This window comes from Mycteria americana, chromosome 13 (assembly GCF_035582795.1).
Source record: "Mycteria americana isolate JAX WOST 10 ecotype Jacksonville Zoo and Gardens chromosome 13, USCA_MyAme_1.0, whole genome shotgun sequence".
Classification (NCBI taxonomy): Eukaryota; Metazoa; Chordata; class Aves; order Ciconiiformes; family Ciconiidae; genus Mycteria; species Mycteria americana.
The window spans coordinates 3,644,376-3,669,080 of NC_134377.1; the positions used below are offsets into that span (position 1 = coordinate 3,644,376).

The window sequence follows — 24,705 nt, forward strand, 5'->3', positions numbered from 1 at the left end:
TTGCCGGATTAATGGAAGTTTTCCATTCTTTTTTTTTTTTAAAACCACCTTAACGTACACGCGAGGCCCCATCCTTTGTGTGCTGGGGTTGCGTGGGGTAACAGCATCCCGCGACGCAGCGTCCTTCCTTTGGGATGGGCACCACCGGCTGCAGCCCGGCTTCGGTGGCAGCCCTCGGGGCTGGCAGGCTTTTAGGTCCTGCTTGCACCTCGGGACAGGCTCCAGCGGAAAGCAAGGCAGCGGCTGGGACCAAAACGCTGACCGACACCGCCCAGGGTGGGAGCCGGGGCCGGTTTGCTTCCTACGGGACGGCAGCAGATCTGGGGCCGAGCATCGTCGGAGCGGGAGGGTGGGAGCCGAGCGGCCACCCCCGTTAGCCCTGCCTGGCCCTGCACGGGCGGTGGGGCTTTACTCCCCGTCTGAGCGCGGCGGTCAGGCTTTGCATCTCTAACTTTGGGTTTCGGGGTGTAAATACGGAAGAGGGGTGCTGCTACCCGCCTGTTTGCCGGAGGTCTGGGGGCAGCACGGAGTAAAAGCAAGAAGGAAAAGTCGCTTGGCGCTGGCTGATTTTTCTGGCTGTCCTGCGCCGTGTCGCTCTCTGTGTTAGCCCAGCGGGGTCAGACCCCCGGCCCATTTCAAAGCGTGGCTCAGGGCTCCCGGGACCCGGCGAGTGGCTCCAAGGATAGCCCAGGCTCGGCAGTTCCCCCTCCCCGGGCTGCCACGCTCCCGCCGGGACGGGGGAACCCTCCCGGCACGCTTTCGGCTGCCGCGTGGACACGTGGGTGAGGAGGGGAAGAGGAACCCGGGGAAGAGCCGTGGCCATTTCCAAACTTGCACGGGCCGTGGCCAAAGGAGACGCTGCCCCGGCACTGGGAGTTTCACTGCCCGACTGCGTGGATTCTCTGGTGTCTAATACTGTGGGTGAGCACAGTGCTCTTCCCCCTGCGGCACGGCGTCTCTCTGATTGCAGCCGCGTGATTTCGGACCGACCTGCAGCCCCCCAGGGATGATGGCAGCCCCCGTTCGCCCCGTGCCAGCCGGGCAGCGCTGCCCTGCCAGTCCTGGCTCAGCTCTTTGCCAGGGTAGCAGGGAGGTGGCAGAGGATGGGCTGTATCCTCCCGGAGAGCCAGGCACCTCCAGGATGCTGGGTTGAGCCATTTTGGCCCCTGTACTCCCAGAGAAAGCCCCGGGGACCATTTAGCAGCGCTTGAAATAAATGATGTACAGAGCCGGAGATGGCACACGAGCCTAGAAGGGCCTTGAAAGAGCCCTGAGAGGGAAAATATAACCGTGGCGAGGTATTCCCCAGCCCGAGGGTGCTCCAGGTGTCTCTGGAATAACGAGCCCCTTGGTAGGAGCCGGAGAAGAGTCGCTCCGGTTGCGGCTACGCGCCGTGGGAAAGCATCCGTTGCAGCCCGCCTCTGCGCCGGGAATATTTGGAGGCGAAGAGCAACCTCTCCGCTTCGCAGCACGAAGGCATCCGGCACGGGCACGTGCCGATCCTGCCGTGCCGAGCGGGACGGGCATCCCGGCGGGCGCGGGTTCCCTCTTGGTGGCTCAGCGGGCGCCGGCGTCGGCAGCGTGTGGCCCAGCCTTGCGCAAGGTTAATTAACGTTCACCTCCTGCTCCCGCAGGTGGATTTTCCGCCGCCTCTCCCAGGTCTCCAGGCAGGGCTCGGTGCCGTCTCCAGCCCGGCTGACGTCAGGGCGGGCGCAGGGTGCCGTGCCGGGGGGGTGCAGCCACCCTCCCGCTCCTTGGAAACTGGCTGCTTCGCTCCCCGTGCCCGGTGCCTGCTCGAGGCGGGGGCAGCCGCTTGCCGCTGTGCCAGCTTTTGGGGCGAGCGCCTGCCAAGGGGAAATCCTGCTCGGGGTGACGGGAGGAGGCTGGAAATCCCCGTCGGGGAGCGGAGGGGAGGCGAGGTTTGCACGGGGGCGGAGGGGGCTCCAGCCCTGGGTGACTCCAGCCCCTCGCCTCACCGGGGTCACCCAGGGTCCCCGGGGAGTGACAAGGAGCGGGGACATCCCTCCTCTGCCTGCACCCATCCCCGCGGGGCAGCAGAGACCTGTCGGGGTCTTGTTTTTTAGCGGAAGGTCTCTGCCTTGAGGAGGAGATGGGGAGACCCAGGAGCCACCAGCCCCTCGCCGTGGCCAAGGGGAAGGGGCTGCTCGTGGCTTTACCCCCTTTTGGCGGAGCATCGCACCCTTCCTCACCCCCTCGCAGTGCTGGAGGGGGGAGAGGTGCTTGAAAGGGTGCGAAAATCGAGCCCCAGCCGCAGGGGAAGGTGCGTGGGACACGCCGCGGCCCCGGCCCCACCGGCAGCATCCCTGCTTGGACTGGCGGCGTATCCCCCGAACGGCGAGCGCGCCCCGTGTGCCGGGACTCCGACCCCTCCGCTTGCACACCCACAGCCGCAGCACCCCAGGGTGCTCCGTGCCATTTCCCAGGTGGGTAAACTGAGGCACAGAAAACCTGAGGGGGGAAGGAGGAGCGCAAGGCAGGATCCGGCCTTTGCAACAGAGCAGCATTTGGCACGTTTGCAAAATCTGCATCCCGCGCAGGGAGGGCTGAGCGGCGGCTCGGGGTGAGCGAGAGCATCTCCGCAGCCGCGGGACGGGGCTTTCCCCGTGGCACGGGGCCGTCTCGCTCGCTTCCCTTTCCAGCCCCGCTGGTGAAGCTCTCAGCAAAACAAGAAGCGCTTTTGGACTTCGCAGAGGTTCGCTGGGCTTGTTTTCCCCCAGCTTGAGCGGACCCACGGGCCAGAGCGTCAGCCCACGCCTGGGGCACGGGGGGTCCCATCTGGGTCCTGGGTTGCGCTAACGATGGCCCCCCCCCGGTCTCTCAGGAGCTGGGCGGGGTGAATTTCCCCCACCTGGAGCCTGGAAATTAAAGTTCCTCCCTCCGCTTCCCCTATGCCCTGGTCCCATCAGGTCTCTGCGTGGTGCTGGCGGAGGCTGCCCCGTCCCCAGCTCTGTCCCCGTCCCCAGCTCTGTCCCCGTCCCCTGATTTTAGCCCTGGAGAGGCCCCTGTGGCTCTGGCGTCCCCTTTAGTTCCCCCCAGCTCTCAGCCTGGGGGGGGCCAGAGGAGCGGACGAAGAGCAGGCTGCTGGGGTTGGAGGTGGTTTTTTTTAGGAGGGTTTTTGCTGGTGTTTTGCTGCGGTTGTGCGTGGGAAAGGGGTTTTTTTTTGGGGGGGGGGCAGGAGCTGCCTCTGTGTGCGTTCGAGGTGCCTGCTGCTATCTCCCCTCCAAGGGCCTGGGGCGCGTTTAGGACGGGCCATCGGGGCTGACCCTGAAACCTTGTGCTGGTCTGCGTCAGGAGAGTGGGTCTTCTTAAAAAGCAGCCCTGGCAGCTCCTCCGGGTGCTGCTGAGCCCGGCCAGGAGCTCCCTGCGGCCTCCCCAGCCGTTTGCTTCGCTAGCCCCAGCTCTCTTTTGGCTATTAATTTTTGGTAATTAATCTCTGTGGCCATTAGCCAGGTCGGGAGGAGCCGCCTGGTTGGGGTGTCCGGCTCCTGGCAGAGCTGTCACCCGCTCGGGTGCTGCTGGTGGCGATGTTGGTGGGACATCGGGGTGGGGACCACCAGCCCCTCCCATGCCTGAGCTGCCTGGCCCCCCCCCAAGCAGCATGGAGGGGGCTGGTTTTGCCTGTTTTGCACCTCTCTGGGTGCACCCAGCTCACCCCAACCACGACGGGTGGGCGCGGGGGGGCCGGGTCCCCCCTCTGCTCACGTGCGTGCCGTCACGCCAAGCCCCGTGGCCGTCGCCGCTGGGTGCCACCGCGGGAAGGGACCAGGGGAGGCGGGGAAGCTCTCCCAAACCCTGTGATGCCGTAACGGGGCTTCTGCCCTCGCCTCTTTATTCCAAACCATCGCGTATTTTGCTCATCTATTTTTGGGGTGTGCGGGAGCCGGCAGCGGGCAGCGGCACAGCACCATCTAGCGCTGCCGGCAGCGGGGAATCACCCAGCTGGAAAAGCGGGAGCAGGAAATCCCAGCAGGTTTCCAGCGAGCTGGGCTCTGCTCTATATTTCCAAGAAAGGAGGCCAGTCGCTCAGCGTCTTTATTTTGGGAGCTGTCAGGCTGCGGTTGCTAACGTGGCATCTTTGGCCTCGTGGTGGGAGGGCTTGGGGGGGGAACGGTTGGCGGAGGGATGGGGCCACGGCCGAGCAAAGAGGGATCGATGGCTCCGGTCGTGGCGATGAGGAGCAGTGGGAGGAAGGAGGGCTGGGGCAGACGTGGGGGGAATAAAGAGCAAACGCCCACGTCCCGGTCTTGGCGCGGTGCGATGCTCTGGCTGCTCCCGGTGGGGGGTGCTCGGGGGGTCCCTTCACACCGAGCCCGGGTGTAAGAGAGGGGAGCGTGCCCTTTGGGTGCTGGGCAGTGCTGGGAGGGGGTGCTATTTGTGTTAGCGTGCGGGAGAAGCGATGCCTCCGTGTCCCCTGTCCTCTCTCCTCATCCACCCGCCGTGGGGTCCCCAGGGTGGCGAGGGCTGTCCATCCCCCGAGCAAGACCCCGGCGCTGAAGCACGGTGGGCTGGGGATACGGGAGCTGAGAAAGGGCTTTTTTGGGAGGGAAATGCCCCCCCTTGGACACCCGGCTTGATGCCAAGGGAGCCCTTGGCTGCAGAAGCTCGGCAGCCGGTACCGGGGGGGTGTTTTGAGGGCAGAAGGGGCTGCGTGCGCCCCGGGGATGGGGCAGAGGGAGGGGAGAGCCCAAGCTGCCTCCTCCCGCGTCCACCTCCTGCCGCGGGGTGGGGTGGGGGGACCGTGGCAGGGGGTCCCACGGGGCTTTCGCCTTCTCTTCCAGAGCAAGCTGGTCAAGTACTTCAGCCGGCAGCTGTCCTGCAAGAGGAAGGTGGCCTTGCAGGAGCGCAACGCCAAGCTGGAGGGCTTCCCCCAGCTCCTGCATTGGTTCCGCATTGTCGACATCCGCAAGGAGGTGATGGAGGTGAGGGCTGGGCGTCGAGTGCGCTGGTGTGGGAAGGGCCCTGCTGCGGGTTTGGGTGCCAGACCCCTCCAGTAGCGTTTTGCCCGGGGGGTTGTGGGATCCTCGGGCAAAACTAGACAAGGGGGCAGTTTTTTCTGAGATGGAGACTGGCTTGAAGCCATGTTTGGGCCCTGGGGCAGGCTGGAGGGGACGGTGCTGGCGGTGGGGAACGAGGTGGGAGACCAGAGCAGAGGGACCAGGTTGTTTTACTGCATGGAAAGATGCTGCAAGCCCATGGCGGGACTTGCTGGCCAGGGTCACCCCACAGGTCTCCTCCACCCACCAGCGGGGACACCCCACCGCTGTTCCCGGCGAAGGACGTGGGTGCCAGGGGGACCTCATGGGCGCTGGCCCCCAGACTGGGGGTCCCCCACGTCCCTGTCACGGCGTGGTGGTGCCACGGCAGGTCACGGCGTCCTTCGGCCGTGTCCTGGGCTCCTGCAGGCAATGGGCGCAGGGAGGGGGTGGCACCCAAAGGTGCTCCTGTAACAGCCCCCCTGGGGAGGAGGAAAGCCTGTGCCGAAGCTGCCAGTCCCTGCCTGCGCTCAGGGCAGGGGCAGGTTTTCACGGCGCTCCCCGATGTCCCGATGTTGACCTGGGTCTAGATATGCCCGAGACTGGGCAAAAACTCAAGATAAAGCTGAGGCTTGAGCTATGCTCTTCAGGTTTTCACGTGGATTGGGATGGAAACTGAATGGTTTTGGGTCTGTGACCCAAATGGGGCAGCAGGAGGGAACAGCTTCTCATCTGCGTGCCCTGAGATGCTGGTTTAGAGGATGCTCCCGGGTGGTTTGTTCCTCCCTCCTCACTCCTGCCCCACTCCTCCCCATCAGGAAATCGCCCCCGGGCAGCTGAGCCTGGAGGAGCTGCTGGACATGACCGACGACCAGGTCTGCGCGACCGTGGAGAAGTTTGGGGCCAACAGCGAGGAGTGTGCCCGCCTGAACGCCTCCCTCTCCTGCCTCCGCAGCGTCCACAAGTCCGGTGAGTTGGGCACCCTTGTACCTGCTGGCCGGGTCCCCTCGAGCCGGCTGGGGCGAGTGGCACCATCCCGTTGCGGTGACACCGGGAGCGTGGAGGCGTTTGCAGTCTTCTCCGTGGGTTGCGGAGTTCCTCCGTCCCCGGGGGACGGCCGGGTACCCGCCGCCCGCAGGGGCCGTCTTCGCCCTGGTGCGTCCCCGTGGCTCGGGAGCGCACGGGGGGGCTCGCTTCTCTGGGAGGCGATGAGTTGTCAGTTCTCTGCAGGGAGGCTTTGCCCAAGGAGGGCGCAGCGTTTCTTACAGGGTGCCCCCGACCCCTCTTGCTTGCAGGAGCACAGCCCGCAGCCTCGGGAACAGCCCCCGAGACTCAGCGAGCTCCTGCCGCTCGGCATCGCTTCGTGGCTGCCCGCGCCCCCGGACCCAGAACCCCTTCCCAGGGCGCGCACAAGCCCTGCTTCCCCTTCCCCCGGGTGTATGGGTGCCTCCCCGCGGCAGCCGGCCCGGGGGATGCTGGTGGGTGCCCCGGGGGACGCTGGCGGCCCCAGGTGCGGGTGCTGGGGCGCGGGTGCTGGGCTGGCGGGTCCCCGGGCGGTGGCAGCAGAGCTCTGTGCTGCAGAGGCGGCCGCACGAAGCCGGAGCTGCTCCGGCTTTATCCGCGCCGGCAGCCTGCGAGCAGAGCGGGGCTGGGGCCGGGGCTGGGGGCTGGGGGCTGGGGGCTGGGGGCGGCAGCGATGGCCGGGGTTGCGTGGGGAAGGGGCGAGCGGTGCAGCGGGTGGCTGTGCGGGATCCGGCTCTCCTGGCACCTCGTCCTAGGCCAGCCGAGCCTTGCTGGATGATGCTGTCCAGGCACCGAGGGCTCCCTTCCTGGGGCTGCTGTCGGCAGGGTCCGGCCCGAGAGTTTGGGGGGCTCTTCCCTATGTGTGTGCCCCCCAAGGAGAGGCCCAGCCTCACCTCCCCGTGTGCGGTGGGGAGCGTGCCCTGCCGGCGCGGTTCTTCCCCGCGGAACTGGGGCTTTGGTGCCAGCTCGGGGGAGCGCTGCCAGCACGGGGTGCTGCCCCGTGGGGTGCGTACAGGCAGCAGCAAGCTGGGGGGGGCGGTGAAACCCCCTTTCACAGTCTAAACCCCTTCCCAAGGGCTCCCTTCCTGGTCCTAGCCGGGGGCGATGGTAGTGGGCTGGTTTAGCTGTGGGTCCTGCTGGGAGTCCTGGCCTGGCAAGACCCTTCTGTAGGAGGACCCCAGTCCTGGCAGCCCCCCGGGGTTTGGGGACCCCAGACCCCTCTGCCTGGCTCCCGTCCCCTCTCGGGGGCTCCTCCAGTGTTGCTCCGTGCCAGAGGCTGGGGGAGACGGGGGATGAGCCCTGCTGGGGTGTAGCTGCCGAGTTTTCGGCTGGGCTTTGCAGGTCCGGAGCAGCCCCTGGGGACGGGGCTGGCCGTGAGGAGGGTGATGTGACGTGGTTTCGACGAGGGGCAGCTTTTGGGGACCAGCAGCGTCCCCCTATTACCATTGCTTGGCACGACGTGTTCCAGGCAGGGGGTCCCAGCTCCTACCCTGGAGGGATCTCGGCCTCATCCACTTGTGGTTACTGTGGTTTCTCTGGGCTTCCCGTGTGGCGTGGCATGGCACGGCGTGGCGTGGCGTGGCACGGCGTGGCGTGGCGGTGCTGGCCGGTGCCAGTGGACAGCGGCAGAGGGCCCCTGCCACCACCCACTGCCGCCAGCCTGGTGCAGCAGCCGCTTCCACCCCTGTGCCGGAGCGGGGAGGTGGGGACGGCTGAACCCAGCCTGGCACTTCTGGCAGAGCACGAGTTCCCCCACGCTCTTTAACTCCCTAAATCCAGCTCCCGCCTGTGCTCCTGCCCTCCTTCCCTTTGGCATTTTCACTAAGTCTCTCCACTATTTGAGGAAGGGCATCGATGCCTCCCTCGGAGCCCGGGGAAGGCTCTCAGCCTGCTCTTTGTTTAAACACCTTTGACTTTTAAAGCCCGTTGCAAACAAATACTGCTTTACTCGCCGTGCTGGCTCAGCCCAGCCCCTGCATCACCCCTCCCGCCCCTCCGCTTGGTCGGCCAAGGGAATTCCCCTGCGCCCCGGTAGGACCCGTGCTTTGGAAAATCCACGTGAGCCTTCGGCTCAGCAGTTGCAGTGGAGATGCTAAAACATCTCCTGCCCCTCCAGTGGTGTCTGGCTGGCAGAGATGGGTGGGTACCGGGGGGCTGCCGGATGCTCGCTGCTCGATTTGCTTTTTAACGGGGCAGGCGATGGGGCTGCCAGCCCTCCTGGCGGGACGTGGCTTGGTGGTCCATTGGGTCCCCGCGGGAGGGAGTTTGCTGCTATCCAGGCACCCTGTGTGTTTGCCTTCCCCAGCGCTCTGTTTAACTCCATCCATCGTCGCGCTGCTCCCGGGCGGGCTGCGGGCTGCGGGCTGCGGGCTGCGGGCTGGGCTGCGCGGCCAGGGCTGCCGTTTCATCCCTCCAGCATCGCGGAGATGTTGCGGCGGCCGTTCCCGCTCCGCCGGGGCTGGAGGCTTGGGCTCCGCGGTGCAACGGTCCCTGGCGTTGCCGGCCGGCGTGGGTCCCTGCTGTGCTGGCACCGTGGGTGCTGCCGCGGAAATCCCTGGCGCATCGTCCAATGGATGGCACAAGCCTTGGGGACAGGGAGGGGACGGGCAGCCTGGGGCACCGTGGAGCCCCTGCCAGCCCGGAGAGATGCAGGAGCTCCCCGGGCAGCGGAGGAGACCGAATCTCCCTGAATTTCCAGAGGATTTGGGTGCAGAAAGCTCCAGCCGTGTTGGCAGATGGTCTCCTTGTATCCCGCTCCGCACAGCTGCCTGTCCCCTGCCTCTGCGCTGGTGTTTCCCTGCCTGGAAGAGCCTTTGCCAAGTCAAATGGCCCCGTCTCAGCAGTTCCCCTGCTTTTTGCCCCCTGGGAAAGGGGGAGCACAGCCCCTGCCCCTCTTCTGCAGGTGGGGAGATGGGAGGGGTCGGTACGTCTGGCCGGGTCAGGGCGGGATGCTCGCTAGCTGCCCCAGGCTGCGGTTGGGAGGTGGGAGCAGATCGTCCCATCCAGCTGCTCAGGGCCGGATCCGAGATGCACCGTGGTCCAGGCAGCGCCTTTTGGTGGGCTGCGGGGAGGGGGAATTGGCAGAACAGCGTTTCTGGAACGCTGGCAACGTCCCCCCGTGCTGTTGGGACCGAGCAGCGATGGGGCTGCAGCTCTCCCATCTGGGGTGTACTAAGGCTGCGTCCGTCCGTCCGTCCACCCACCCACCCACCCATCCGTCCCCCGGCTGCATTTCAGCAGATGCCGAGCTGCTGGCTGGCCCCACGTCTCGGCGACTGGCCGCCAGCTTTGCCCTGTCTGCAAGCTTGGGCGAGGCAGGTCTACGCCGGCTTCGAGAGCCGGCCTGGCTTGTGGAGCCACGTCCCGTTGCCGCGTGCCCCCTCGTCCCCGGGGCTCCGCGTGACGCCCCACCAACCCTCCGTTGAGGGTTCTGGAAATCGGCTGCGTCGCCTCGATGCTTGCAGCCCCCGGGAGCTGCGTTACGCCCGGCTGGACCCCCCACGCCGGGGGCCTGGGGGGTTTGCACGGCCCCGAGGAGCCGGCTGGGTGCTGGGGGGGGTTTGAAAAGCATCTCAGGGTGGCAGCGATGGTCTTTTGGGTGCAGTGCCGGGATCTCGGGTCCATGGGGTTATCGCGGCCCCTCCAGAAGGAACCCCAGATGTACCACGCTGCGATGGACGTGGCTTTTTAGCTGCGCTTTATCTCCTTGTAAACCGAGAGACGGTCCTAGTCTGAAAAGATAATTAATGAACAAGTCGCTGCCTCTTTAAAACATCGTGTAATTTCTTTGCAAGTGCAGCAGTGGTCGATTTTTAGAAGCCAAGATTAGTATTAATAAAGCAGGAATGAGGTACAGTATTAACCTTTTCCATCAATCTCTATTTATTGAGCTGTTAATTAGAGACATCTAATTTCCCAGGCCGGTTCTGCCTGGGCATGGGGGCTGGGGCGGAGGCAGGGAGGAAGCGGGATGCTGTTTTATCTCTTAAATGCTGATGAATTTTGCCTGGATGGAGTTTGATGGTGGGGAAGGAGCCCCTTTGCGTACCGAGCATCCTGGGGGCAGCTCCAGCAGCAGGGAAAGCCCCGGAGCAGCTTATAAAACAAAACAATGTTATATTTATCAAATATAGTGGCAGCCCTATATTAAACCCCTGCTTTACTGCGTTAACAAGTCTGTATTGGATTTTTTCTCAGCTGCGAAACCTTGCACTTGGCAGCGGTATTTTATTAGCAGCCAAGGCGTCGGTTTTGAACTTGAAGCGGGATTAATTTGTTATTAAGTAAGAGCGGAGCGGGGCCGCTGCGGATTGAGGAGCTGATGGCGTGTGACTAGCGCGTTATGCGTGGAGGTTATTAGCTGTCCTATGGGGAAAAATGATCCGGCGCTGAATATTTATGAGTCGTCCCGGCTGCGGGCGGCTTGGGGACGGCGCGGGGGCAGGCAGGGCGAGAGGAGCCCGGGGAGGCTGCGTGTACCCGGGATGGGGCGCGGGCTGGTCCCTGCCGGCGATGGGGCCGAAGGGCTGGGTGATGCCGGGGTTTATTTTGCCCCGTGGCGAGGGTGGGATCGCCCGGGACGCTGCTGCTGGGAGAGGTGGCTGCAGCCGCGGGGGTTCCCCTCGCTGCAAAGCACGCCAAGATCGTGCTCTGCTTTTGCGCGTGTCTCCCTTTGGTTGGAGACGCCGTGGGGGGAGGAAGAAGAGCGATCGCAGCATCTCCCAAGGAGCAGTCGGGGTGCAGGGCTGCTTCGGGTACGGCTCCTCCTTTGGAGGGGACCCGCTGCCCCAGCTCCCTACAGGGCAGTAAATGATTCCCAGCATTTTGTTTTAGGAAATCAAAGCAAAACTTGCTATTTGTCTTTTGGAACAGGGGGAAAGCAGCTTTTTCTGGTGACGCTTAGCCATCTCGCTGCGTCTCTTGATCTCCGCTGCGTCCCGACGGCGGGCGCTCCTCTCCACCTCCTGCCAGGAGTTTGTTTTCTTGTTTATTTTAATGGAGTGGTTCAAAAAAAGCTCCTTCCCTAATGAAGTTCGGTGGAGTGAAGGAGGCTGAGCTAAGCAGGGAGGCAGCGGCAGCAGCGAGGGGATTAACGAAGCCGAATCTGGCCAAGGAGAGCGTCTCTCCCTTCGGGCTGGTGGCCAGGGCTCGGTGGCAGCCGGGAGGGGAGCGGCGGCCCGTGGGGTCGGAGGGGCGGTGGGCGGCCGTAGCTGATGCTCATTTCGATATGCAATTAATATTCCCTACCTAAACGAAACAAAGAGGCTTTTACGAGCGAACGGGCGGCCTTGCGGTGCCGTCAAGGCAGGTGGAGCCTGGGGAAGTTGAGCTGAGTTTGCTTTTGCGCGAGCTCTTCCCTTGCTTTTCCGGCTGGGAATCGGCTCTGGCAGAGCAGCAACGCCCAGGGGAGCCCTGGGGGGATGAAATCCGAAAGCGTTTAACACGCTTTGCAGAACCAAGAGCTTGGGGATATTTTTTTTTTTTGTTATTTTTGCTTTCAAGCGCGTTCTCGGTTGAAGCGTATCTCATCTCACCGAGTGCCCGTTACCTGCAGCGCGTCTGTAAGCAACCGTGTGTTGAAAATACGTTTCCCCAGCTTATCCGGGGTATTTGTAGCCCTGACGCACCCACCAGCCCCAAAACGGGTTATATTTTGCTCTCGAGTGCCTATATTTTGCTCTCGAGTGCCATGTTACGACACGGCTGGGCGGCGAAGGGGACAGCAGCGAGGGGGGGACGCGGTGGCGGCGATGCCACAGCCCAGCGTCAGCTCGCAGGAAGCAGCCTTGGCTCTCCTTCGTTAACCGCTGCTAATTGCCGCTGGGGATGGGAGCGGGGGGACGCTGCCGGGCCCGCAGCATCCGGGCAGTTTTGAGTTATGTAAATCTATGCATGCAGAGCAACCAATGGGGGAGCCCCTTCATTTGCATACATGCATGCTGATTTGCAACTCCCTGGCTGTGGGTTAATTAACTGGAGGGGACGACGGCTTGTGGGAGGATTTAATTCACGGCCTCGCGTCCTCCCTCACCTATTGCCCGTGCGCGGCCACGGCTGCGCTCTCCCCAGCCCCGCGCTCTGCGTGAAGCCGGGTGCCACCAGCCGGGGTGGCCTCGGTGGCCACCGGTGGCCTCGGGGACGAGGAGACGGTCCGGCTACACGGCCCGGGTTGAGCGCCCAGCTTCGCTGGCGCGTGGGCGCAGGCGCCCGCGGGCAGGGTGGCCTCGCCGGAGGTGGCACGTCCCCGTGCGGGGCTGCGTTCCGGGGCGGGGGGGGGACACGCTCCAACCCCTCACCGGCCGTGTCCCCGCTTGGGCTGGGCCGGTTCAGCGAGGAGGGGGCTCGTGCGTGGCTTTGGAGGTGCACGGGCGTCCCGGCAGCGCTGTCCTGGCAGAGGCGAGGCTGTCCTACGGCAGGATTCTTTCCTTAATTAATAAAAATACAAGGAAGGGCGTTAACTCGCTGGGTCAAAGGGCTTTTCGTAGCAGCTGGAGAAGCAACTCTGCAAGCAGCTGGATAGGACTTGCTTTATTTTTTATCTTTATTTTCTGCTTTGGGAGAACGATTCAGGAAAACTCCTCGTCCCCCTTCTCCCCCGGAGCTTTTTTTTCGATCCAGTCCTAAAGCTTCCATTTCCAAAGCCCTTTCCTCCTTTCCTTTTCCTCTGGAGCTTGAAATAAAATGTTTCCCTTGAAAAGGCTGGTGAGAGAAGAGGCCAGGCAATTAATAATCAAAAAAGGGATGGGGAAGGAGCCGTTTTAAAATAAAGAGGTGACGGTTTTACGTTGGTTTTCTTAGCGGAGGCGATCAAAAGGAGTCGGCGCAGGGACCTTGAATTGGGTCTGTCGCTTTGGCGCTGTGAAGGTGCTGCCGACAGCCCTTCGCTCGTCTCTGCGCTGGTGGAGATGAATAATTAGAAGCAGAGAGGAGCCCCACTTAATTACAGTCCCCCTCCTCTGTGCAAATGGCACAACTGGCTGGCACGGGGGGGTTTGCGGGGGTGAGGTGGGGCAGCAGCCTTGGCCGGGCGAGGGCTGTCCCCTGGCCGGGCGAGGGCTGTCCCCTGGCCGGGCGAGGGCTGTCCCATGCCCGTGCTGCGTCCTGGGGTGGGAAGACGGGTGATGATGGGGGGACGCACGTGGGGGGCTCCGGCGGGGAAACACGTGGGCAAAGCGCCTCTCTAACCCTGGCGAAGCGGTTGTTTGGCTTTGCACGTGCGTAACGCGGAGAAGCTTCTTGCCGGTGTTTCTGGGGGGGGGGACGACGCGGTGCCGGGGTGGGGACCGCGTGGCTTCTGCCGCGCCACACGGCCACGTCTGTGTGCTCTGTTGCAGGCGGCAGCCTCTCCAAGCAGGACTGGACCATCCAGTGGCCCACGACGGAGCCGGGGAAGGAGAACAGCCCCGGGTGCCAGCCGGAGCCGGGGCAGTGGGGCAGGACGCACCTCTCGCAGAGCCCCAAGGTCCAACCCAAGTGCGGGCAGCATCACTGCCACGCGGGCTCGCCCCACGGACCCATGTACACCCACGTGGACCGGCTGACCGTGGAGGGTCACCCAGGGCTGTGCCCGCCCGTGGAGTCCGGCCACCGCTCCCTGCCGCCCTCCCCGCGCCAGCGACACGTCGCTCACACCCCTCCGCGTACCCCCAACATCGTGACCACGATGACGCCGCCGGGCACGCCGCCAGTACGCCGGAGGAATAAACTGAAGCCCCCTGGGACGCCCCCGCCCTCGTCGCGAAAACTGATCCATCTCATCCCCGGCTTCACCGCGCTGCACCGGAGCAAGTCCCACGAGTTCCAGCTGGGGCATCGCGTGGATGAGGCGCACACCCCCAAGTAAGTGGGTGCCCCGGGGTGCTGGGGTGCGGTGGGGTGATGAACCCCGTCCCGGCTCCTTTGGAAAAGTGCTTTGGTCCCTAAATGTCGGGGCGCGGTGTCTTTTTTTTTTTTTTTTTTTTGAGCTTTGAGGTAGAAAAGCCCTTTGCAGCTCTAGCAGGCAGCGGGGGTGCTGCTGGGACGGTGCCTACTTTGCTCCCCTGGAACCCCGTTTTGGGAGCGCGGGGCGAGCGGGGAGCACCGAGGGGCTCCAGGGCCGCTGCTCAGCGAAGCCCGCCCGTGCCGGAGCGCGGCCCCGTGGCACGCGTGGGTCGGACGGCGGGATTTTGCGGCTGCAGCGCGGGGATGCACAACCTGGCCGTAAGAGCTGCGGGCGGGCGTGAGTGCATGCGAGAACGAGACGGGAGGAACCCTCTTTCAGCTGAAAGGTGGATATTTTATATAGCATGCTTTATATTCTGGAGACCTCCCCAGTATCTTCTCCATCCCTGCTGGTGTTTGCGGAAGGCTCGTCAGTCCCCGGCCACGCTACGGCTCCTTCCCGCTGCTCTTGCTCTTCGGCTCCGGTGCCGGCAGAGGCTGCTGCTGTGCAGGGAAAGGGCTCCCCGGCACCCACACGCTCCCTCTCCATCTCCTTGGGGCCCTTTCGGTGGCCGTGCTGGGAAAGCCCTCCTGCTGCCTCGGCGCGGGGTGGCGGAGGGGACCGGTGCCACCTCGGGGCATCATCCCCTCTCCCTGAGGACGCGTCGGGACGGAGCGTGGCTGCTAGCCTCCCGAAACAGATGCCCCAGGACAAACTGCACCGCTTGTCCTCAAATTGGGGGTTCTTAGAAAATAAGACCGTGCCAGAAACCCAGGCAGAGTCCCCTGAGGGATGCGGTGGGAGCGGGGGGAAGCCTGGCTACGCTGGCACGGCGGCACAGACCCTCAGCCCGGCCCCCGAGGCAGCTGGGATGCTCGGGCAGCTCTGGCTGGGGCACGTGAAGGGTTAAAATCCGCTGCCTGCATGGGGTGCTCCTGGCTGCCAGCCCCTCATCTCCCCCGTCCGGGCAGGGGCAGGCTGGAGGGGGTTTGGGGCGGCAGACGTATCTGGTGGCCGCAGCATCGCGGCGTCACCTCTTTCCCCGCCGCGTCCCCAGGGCCGTGGCAGCTGCCGGGCCGCGGGCGTTACGTGAAACGAGGGCGGTCATCCTTCTCCTCCGGGCTCGGAGCTTGCGGTCTCTAAAGGCTTTTGGAAATTAATTTATTTCAGCTGGACGATGCCTCCTGTAAGGTCACCCTCCCCCTCGTGCTTCGGCACCGGAAAGTCATATTTACTTTGGTCCGTCCCCAGCGAGCGTCACCACGTCTGCAGGAGCAAAGCCTTAGCGAGCAGCCCCTCTCCTCTCATACTTTTATTTGCATTTCGGCGTCCGATCCAAGCTCTACCCTTTGCTAACACGGCAGGTCTCACCGAGGGCGAAGCGTGCCTTTGGTTCCCCCGAGCCGTTCGATCCCCACCGTGGTCATTGCACGCCCCGGGTCACCCTGACACGGATCTGGGGCGAGGTTTGGACATGGGTGTCTGGACCTTATTCCAGCAAACCCTTTGGCCAGTGATTCCCCGAGCCAGCCGGGGACGGGATGCCTCGACTTTCCTGCAAGGGGAAAGAGCAGGGCAGGGCGTGGAGAAGGAAATCGTAAACAGGGTTTGCACGAGCACGGTCACGTCCCCTCTTCCTTCGTCGGCCTCTACTTTCCTTCAGTCCCTGCCCCACCGCGTCCCGTTTGCCCGGCACCTCTGGTGCTCCCCTTCCCCTGGTGCTGGGCCGCCTTAGGTGACGCAACTTCGGATCACGGTTGGTGAATTATTAGAGGAAAGAGCGAGCCAATATTAACAGGGCTCTGGTGCGCTAGCGTCCTACCGGGGGTTCATCGTGTCCATGCGGAAGGACCCGGGCTCCCGAAAGCCGCTCGGAGAACCGGGGAGGTTAATTTTCTCTAATGGCACTTAATGATTTTTCAGGAGGCAACCACTAAATCCTGCTTGCTAATCCCATTAGTGTGTCGGGATAGTAATTAGTGCATTAAAGAGGCAGCTTCTTCTTTTTTTCCCCCTTTTCTCTAGCAGAGGCGTGCTGAAGTTTTAGCTGTTTATTAGCCTAAATGCGGTGGCTAACGCGTTGCCTGGCACAGAGAAAAAGTGGCTTTTTGGGGCTGTTGTCAGCTAATTCTTATTTTATGGCAGCGTCCGTGCAACGCGCGGGCATTGGAGGGTAGGGTTTTTTAGCGTCATAACTTCTGTGGGGTCTGGGTCCTCCGTGCTCTTCGCAGGAGGGGAGTTTCCTCCTGACCTCAAACGTGAAATGGAGCTCATCCCTGAAAAATTATTTCAAGCCTTCTCTGATCAACTCCTTCTGGTTTTAGCTGTGCCAGCGGGCTCTTGGTTTGCTTCGGATCGTGGCTTCCTGCTCCCTGTATCGTGTCCCAGCATGGAAAGAGGTGGTAGACCTGCAGCGCCGATAGTCTGGGGACGCTGCTGGGGACCCCAAGTGCTGGCTGGGATGTCCTGGGGCGATTTTGGGTCTCGATTTACCCCCTAGTGCCTCTTTGCAGACCGCTCTCTGGTGGGACCCAGCTGAAACCCTCCCAGGAGGGAGGCTGGTGTCCCTCAGGCTGATTTATCTCCTCGCCTGGTGTGCCCCGTCTCGGGATGGGATGAAGTGGGCTCTGGGGAGCCAGGGATGCAAAAGCAAAAAGCTCTCTCCCCATGAGCTGTGGGTCAGTATTGACGGAGGGAAGCTGTTGGGGTGCTGCGGGGCTGTCCCCACAGATTTTCACAGAATCACAGAATCATATAGGTTGGAAAAGACCTTTAAGATCATCGAGTCCAACCATAAACCCAACACTGCCAAGCCCACCACTACACCATGTCTCTAAGCACCTCATCCAAACGTCCTTTAAATACCTCCAGGGATGGCGACTCAACCACTTCCCTGGGCAGCCTGGTCCAATGCTTGATAACCCTCTCGGTGAAGAAAAATTTCCTAATATCCAGTCTAAACCTCCCCTGGCGCAACTTGAGGCCATTTCCTCTTGTCCTATCACTTGTGACCTGGGAGAAGAGACCGACCCCACCTCTCTACAACCTCCTCTCAGGCCGTTGTAGAGAGCGATGAGGTCTCCCCTCAGCCTCCTTTTCTCCAGGCTAAACAGTCCCAGCTCCCTCAGCCGCTCCTCATAAGACTTCTGCTCCAGACAGGAGCAGAAGTCTTTCCCTCTCAGCGCAGGCACCAAAGTAAACCACCACCATATATCTGGGACAGCAGTAGCAGTGACGAGGTCTTCTGGAGCAAGGCCACCACGTACCACTTGACGCTCGATGACAGCTCGTAAGTTTGCTTGCATTTTGTGTTTCGGAGCTTATTTCTAGGGTTTAATCCGTCATTTTTGTATGCTGAAATCTTCTGAAGCAGGGGTTAATTTTTTTGAGCTTACAGCCTCAGATTTTCCTGCACGGAGCCTCCAGCTGTTGACCGTAACTCTGGGGTATGGAACATTACTCCTAAAAAGATCCCCCGGCTTCCATAAATCCGCAGTCCATAAACATCTCATGAATGGTCTTGAAACGGAAACAAAACATTTGGAGTGGTTGATAATATAATGCCCATTTAATACCTCATGAATTCCACGGGCCATTTAAGTCTTTCATGGATAGTTAATGATTATTCATCAGCAAGAAGTCAGAACAAAAAAAAGAAACTCTGAATGGAAGGTCTTAAAAATACATTAGTTGGGGAACAAAAGTCAAGCTAGTTAAGAGCGAGCTCGAGAGCGTGTGTTAACCCTTGGAAGGGGGCATATCCTAGATCCTTGGAAGGATCTCGCCTCTGGAGGCAAGATCTGCCCTGGGGTGTCCTGCCCCAAAGCGCTGGTTGGGTGGTCTTCATCCTTAGACCCGTGCAAAGGGCAGGTGAGCCCAAAACCTCACCTGCTTCCCAGTTGTGGTTCCTTTTGCCGCTCTGGTGTCTGGCCAAATTCATGAACTCCATGGCCTTCAAAGAGTAGCCTCCGGCAAGCAGCTGGGGAGGGAGGATCAGAGCGTATCGATGGTGAACTAAAGCAGCGTGACCTGACATAGCTGAGCCCCGGAGGCAATGCTGAACTCTCCCGAGAGCTAAAATGAAGCATCTGCTGGAGACAACGTGCAGTTTTTGTGGTGTACCTAGGTCAGGTTTGGGCTGGGAGGAGGCTCCTCCAGCTCAAGGCAGCTTTATTTTAGGTAAGCTTTCAGTGAAGTCTCCTTATCCTTTATCGTTGCAATCGCGTTCGAGGCACGGATGCAGGTACAGTTAGGTGTTCTGGTGGAAAAGGCTGTTTATCCAAAGCCTTATGACGGTCATCTTCCTTGCCTTTAGCCGTCTTGACACTGAGGTGGTTTCTTGCTACTGTTTCACAAAATCGGCATGAGGATATCCTGGATGAATGAAGTCAGGTGTGAAGTTCACATCTGATCTGGTGATAGAGCATGTACCCATTTTCTTCTTTTCCTTTTCCCTTGTATGATTTCCAACTCTGAGCCAACTCTAACTTGACACTTTCTCTGCTGCGGGGTTGGTTTTTGCCATCCCACGTAACAGAAAAACCCCTGAGAACAGCGTATCTCCTGTGGCACTTGGCCAAGGATCCTTCCTGGGGCATCTAGGCAGCCAGGTGAAAGGCTGAGTCGTAGACTTGCAGAAACCTAGCACCAGAGGTCTTCTCCACCGTCCCCACCACACCGAGCAGTTAGACTGTCCCTCAGAGTTAATCATCTACGCTGCTCTGAAATGCTACTGAGTGATGGGCCATTTATTCTGCTGCTCTGCAACCTTTATAATAATGATGTTTTCCCTTGTATCAATTCCAATCAGTGCTTCTACCCGGTAGATCAATTATTTGATATTCTGCATGGGCTGGATTTGATAGAGCGGCATCGAGATAGCTCTTGTGCCCGGTGTCTCTCTGACGTTTCCCGGGCTTGGAAAGGCGGGTGGGCTCTTGGCTTTGGGGCTGAGCAGGAGACTGATATTTGTAGAGTAGGTGGATGCAGCGGGACACTACCAACGCGTGCAAAGAATCCATATGCGGCGTCTTCAGCGTTGTGTTATTCACCCTGTATGGTGTCTGAAAATGTAGAGACCTGCCTGGTGCTTCTGCGAGGGGGAGAGCATTGAAGTGAGGGAATTTGGAGAGCAAAATGACCAGCATCTCTCTCTGTTTCCAAATAATCTTTCTGATTAATCTCGGTGCCTCTGATGGTGAGTCAGGGCTGTGGAGTTTTGCACAGGTCCTGGATTGTCTCCAGCTCTCTCAAAGTATGGTCTGCATACCGCATCTTGACAGTGATGGGTAGCCTCCGTAACAAACTGGCTCTCTGCTGCAATTATCCCACTGCTCTGGGCTGCGGTTCTCCTTAGGTATGTCATTAATGTTAATTACTGCTGTGGTATTCCATCAAGAGGAGCAGGAGCTTTAACATGCTTGGAGGAGAAACTTTTCACCGTGTCCTTTAATGAGAAGTTGAGCCTCCTTTCGCCACTTTGAAAACAGAGAGCGTGATGATGAATTTAGATAAGGATTAACATCTCGGGGTGGGATGGGAGGCGGCAGAGCTCTCCTGCCGCCGTCACCGTTGCCTGATTTGCTTCCTCCACGGTGTCCACACGGGAGGGGAGGGCATGGGGAGGGCAGGTGCTGCGGGCAACGTCCCGGAGTGGTGACCGGGAGATGGATTGACCACTGTTGGTCATGATAGGACGACATGCTTGAGCTCTTCTCAGCTCTCTCTTCCAGCTGCAGCTGTGCAGGAAAGACATGAAGCAGCTCCTCTGTCCTCTTCTTTGTGGCCCAAGAGGTTGGCGAGCGTATTTCACCACCATCCTGCAAGCCCCCACTGACCCGCTGCTGTGGCCAGCCCAGTGCCCAAGCAGGCGGTGGCTTGGCCAAGCGCTCCGGTGCCTTCCTTGGCAATAATGAAATGAAAACCGAGCAGGCAGGGAGAGCAGGCTTCCCAAAAAGCCATGAGACTGCTCTGACTTTTCTCTTTCAATTAAAGAGCTGCCCAAGCCCACCATGCATCAGCAACCTCGGATCCAGAGGCAGCCTGCAAGCAAACCACACAGAAAAATCGCCCCAAGTCTCTTCGGAGACGAAAAGTCTGCAGAGCTGTAGTTAGTGTAATGAACCTCCACCTCGGGGCTCTCCAGCCGTGGCCAGCCCATGCTTTTCCCTCCAGTGATGTCGTTTTTTGAGAATTGCCTCCCAAAACGGGTCTGGGTACGTGCACGGGTGCCTGGGCCACGCCGGCGTTGCTCTTCTCACGTTAATGCGAGTGGCGTAGGCAAGCGCTTAAGTTGATCGCACCTCTTCTCTTAGTTGCGTTTTGCAAGCGTGGTGGTGATGGTGGCTGGGAAATGGAGTCTTGTACCGATGGAGAGCTCTGTGGTCTTCAGCCCACTCATTCCTCTCCTGTGAGGACAGGCTGAGAGGGTTGGGGTGGTTCAGCCTGGAGAAGGCTCTGGGAGACCTTATTGGGGCCTTTCAGTACTTAAAGGGGGCCTATAGGAAAGACGGGGACAGACTTTTTAGCAGGGCCTGTAGCGATAGGCCAAGGGGTGATGGTTTTAAACTAAAAGAAGGGAGATTCAGACTAGGTAGAAGGAAGCCATTTTTGACAATGAGGGTGGTGAGGCACTGGCCCAGGTTGCCCAGAGAGGTGGTCGATGCCCCATCCCTGGAAACGTTCAAGGTCAGGTTGGCCGGGGCTCTGAGCGACCTGCTCCAGTTGAAGATGTCCCTGCTCGCTGCAGGGGGTTGGACTAGGTGGCCTTTAAAGGTCCCTTCCAACCCAACCCATTCTGTGAGTCTATGATTTGGTGGTGGTGGGGGGGAAATGCCCAGAGCCGGCCCGCCTGGCTGAGGTCGTGTTGTGGGATGGGGAAACCCACTCATCTGGGTGCAAGTGAGGGACACCCTGGGGCTGAGCCGGTGTGGAACGGGCTCCAGCAAAAGGAGACTCAACCTCACCATCGTTGGTTGCCCACAGCCGGTGGTGCTCATCAACCACCGCCCTTGTGTGTCCCTCAAAGAAACGTAAGGGTGGAAATAAAGAAAACAGAAGGGGTTTAATGAGAAACAGGACCTGCTTCAGAATCCTGGCAATTAGCTCCTCGGGCTCCTTCCACGCAGCAGCCTGCGTCTGCTCCGAGCGTTGTTCCTGCCGCCCTCCTGCAGCACCGTCTTGTCAGCGCACGAGTCCCGGGAGGGGAAAAAAAACCCGTTTGGCTCGAGCTCCCTTCAAAGAATTTCCCAGCTTTGTAATTTGCAGCTGTAATAAAAAGTTACGCTTTGTGCTACGAAAAGAGAATAATAGATCAGTAAGACTTGAACCTTAAAATTCAGCCGTCCAGGGAAGCGGGGACAGGCACTAGGATAAATATTTAACTGTCGAGGCTTTGATATGAAGAACCTGCTTTTCCTCTGGCTGCAGGAGGAGGGGTTTGTTGCCTCTTACGGTAATGAGGAGGATAAATGTAACATCTGGTGGATATTCTCTATTTTTTTTTTTAATATCAAGCTAGTATTGCATAGAGCTTGTTCGGATCTGGGTGTATAATGAAGAAATTTCATCTGTTCAGACAGGTTCAAATAATCCACTGGCTTTACCTGTGCGTTTGCCTTGAACCCTGAAAACGCTAAAGCAGCCGGTGCCGTCCTCGCTGCTCGGGGAGGGACGGGTGACAGCACCGGCCGTGATGCTGCGTGTTGATTCTCATCGTGCAAGGTGACCTGGGGCCTCCCGTCCTGGCTGTGACGGCTCCAGCCACGGGAGTTTTGCTCCAGACACCCCAAGCCTGTTGGTTTGGATAAATATGTAACTGTCGAGGCTTTGATACGAAGAACCTGCTTTTCCTCTGGCTGGAGGCAGAGGGGTTTGTTGCCTCTTACGGTAACGAAGAGGATAAATGTAACATCTGGTGGATATTCTCTATTTTTTTTTTTTTTTTATATCAAAGAGAGCCTGTTGGCTCTATGCAATGGTATGAAGCCTGTTGGCTTGGGGATGCTCGTGCCGCTTGGCCGGGGAAGTTGCCTGGATTTCTGTGGGGTTTTTTGGGAATCCCTGAAGAGAGGAGTTGGGTTTTGCTAGCCATGTGCCAACACGGCAACCCAACAGGAAGGGAGCAGAAGTGGCAGCTGCTTCTTGCCTTAAAAAAAAAATGCAAGAGTAAATTCGTGGGGTTTCCTCCTGTTTTTTGGTCACTGCACACGGGTGCTGCTTGCTGGGGATGGAGGTGAGCGCCTGGTGTGGACGGGCAGAGCCTCGCAGGCTGCTGCGGCACGGGGGAAGCGCTTTACTTTCTCCTTCCTCTGATTTAATACAGAATATTGTGCAATTAAGCCAGTCAAAAGGCCATAAATCTTCTGGGCTGAATCCTGACCGAGGCCGTGCACTTCAGGCCAGGCAGCAGCGATCTTTCATCCTTTGCAGAGCGCCAGCTGAAATACCGATGAGAGGATTTTTTTTTTTTTTTTTCTTCACTCTATTTCCCTTCCTTTAAAAGAAATGCTCGCGTTGAAATTGGAGCGTGCTGGAGAGGAGCAAAGTGGTGAATAAAACATAGTCTGGCGCAGTCAGCTGCAGGGCCAACTCACCTGTTTCGGCTAAATTTCAAATTTGAACCTCTTCTAATTCTTTTTCTTACGATACTATTGGCGAGTGACAACAAATGCCCACAGAGCAGGTAGTTATTTACCCGATTTCCATCTTTTATTTAAGAAGCGGGCACGGAGAAGCGACCGCTGCCAGGGTGCAGGGGACGGGGTGGCGCGTCCCGTCTGGGCTGGCCGCGGGTCAGCCGTAGCCCTGGGCAGAGCCGTACGCCGCAGCGTCACGGGGCTGACAGCCCTAGAGCTGTTGCATCTCCGCTCCCCATAACTTATAGGTCCCCCTCTGCCCATCCTCATGTTCCAACTTCTGCTGGCGAGCGCTCGCTTTCCCAGCGCGTCCTGCTCTTCCAGCCCGGGAACCACCTGGGGACATCCCAGCTGCTTCGTGCTTTTGCACAGCAAAGCTCCGTGCGTCCTCACTGCCCAACCTTTCTCTCAGGAACCCTATAGCATCCATACCGTCCCGGCGGCCCGGCTCACACCGCAAGCCCCTGTCAATCCCTGCCCTCCCGCTGGGCTCCGATGCACGTAGAGCCTCGCTGGGGCTGAAAGGAGTGACGGGCCCTTTGTCCTGGGTGTCTGCTCGTGTTTTTCACCGCCTGTTGAAACCCTCTATTTTTTTTTCTGAAGCCGGTGATAAGCATTCGACTGATTCCCCAGAGCAGGCGGGGACGAGCCATTCAGTCTGGATTGACACCTAAAGGGATTTGCATTAAGCGCGTCAAACTAGCTGGGCTATTTTTTTTTTTTTTTTTTTTTTTTGATTTATTTGAAAACCATCATCATATATTTAGCAAATTCTTGCATGAAATTCTGTCCCTAATAGTTGGCATTTACCTGCCTGCGCGTGGAATCGCTCGCTCCCGGCGAGCGGCACCGACTTTCCCGAGCGTCCATGTCAGCCTGCGGCAGAAACGAGCCCTCATGCTCCTGTGAACTCTGGTTTCGGGGGGCTGGGGTGGGGGGTGCTGTGTCTGGTGTCCCCCCCGGGCGATGCACGGGGAAGACAAGGATAAAAATGCGGTTTTTTTTTGGGCCACGCAGAGGGTTAGGGGACGGTGAGAGGTAACGGAGCGGGGCAGGATGATGGGGGATGCTGGGGAGGGTCCGCAGGTCCAGGAGCAGCCGTGGGGCTCGCAACGTGGGAAGGGCTGAGAGCCGGTGATCTCGGGAAGGGTTTGGGGAGCCGCGGGCTGCGTGGGGCGGGATCCGGTCCCGCCGCGCCGGGGGGGAGCCTGGCACTCCTGCAGCGAGGGGTGCTTGGTGCTTGCAGAGCCTCCGGGGCTGCCCAGCTTTGCAGCCTCTTGCAGCGGGGATGGGGCCGGGACGAGTGTGGAGAGGGGACCTGAGGGTCCTGGCGTGGCCAACAAAATAGTCGGGATGTTCAGATTTGGGGATCTGCTCCGAATCTGCCAGGAAAGGAGCCCTGGTCCCTGCGGTGGCGCTTTTCCTGCCATCCCTGGGGGTGGCAGGGGCTTGCTGTAGTCACCCCAGGGTGTCTCCTAGATTTTGGGGGGCTTCAAGCCTAGAGACGGACTGCGCGTGGTCCTCTTCACTCCCCGCAAACCTTTTAAAGCCAAAATAAGAAATAGCTGGTATATAACTAGCTCCCCGCTCCCCCCGCCTGGAGCTTCGCAGCCTCCCCAGCGCGGGCTGGAGTCTCATTTCGGTGGTTGTCCAGCTGTGACTGGAGGAAAATGGCCCTTCCCAGGGGCTGGGAGGTATCGCCACCATCTAAATAGCCCCTTCCGCAGCCCCGCGGCTTTGCAGAGCTGTGCTGCGCTTTCCCTTCTGCTGTCTTTGCTTCTCCATCAGCGTTTCTTGTATAATCAGCGGGATGTATTAGGAGGAGCGCTCGCCTTCCCCCCCCCCCCCCAGCCAACCAGCTGAGAACTTGCCAGCTTCTGGAGAGGTCTGAAATGGTGCTTAATGGGGGGATTAGCGCAGCCAACCGCCCCCGAGCATCGAAGCGAGCCCGGTTCGCACCGTGCGCTGGACTTTGCCGGTTCCTTCCGATCCGGCTGGGGCTTGTTCGCCTGAGATCCCCAGCAGCGAGGTCCAGCCTGGCCCCCATCCAGGAAAGGGGGGGTCTGCTGCTGTCTCGGGGCTTTATCCCTATGGAAAATTGAATTAAGCTGATGTTTTTCCTTGTTTTTTA

General features: G+C 60.0%; 1 protein-coding gene across 1 annotated transcript in view; it reads left to right on the forward strand.

Annotated features, from left to right (window-relative positions):
* Positions 1-24,705, forward strand: part of KSR2 (kinase suppressor of ras 2) — an 83,815-nt gene that overhangs the window by 2,557 nt on the left and 56,553 nt on the right. The window contains exons 2-4 of the mRNA XM_075516116.1: positions 4,800-4,940; positions 5,813-5,963; positions 13,352-13,856. Coding sequence (XP_075372231.1) covers positions 4,800-4,940; positions 5,813-5,963; positions 13,352-13,856 — 797 coding nt within the window. The remainder of the gene's footprint in view (positions 1-4,799; positions 4,941-5,812; positions 5,964-13,351; positions 13,857-24,705) is intronic.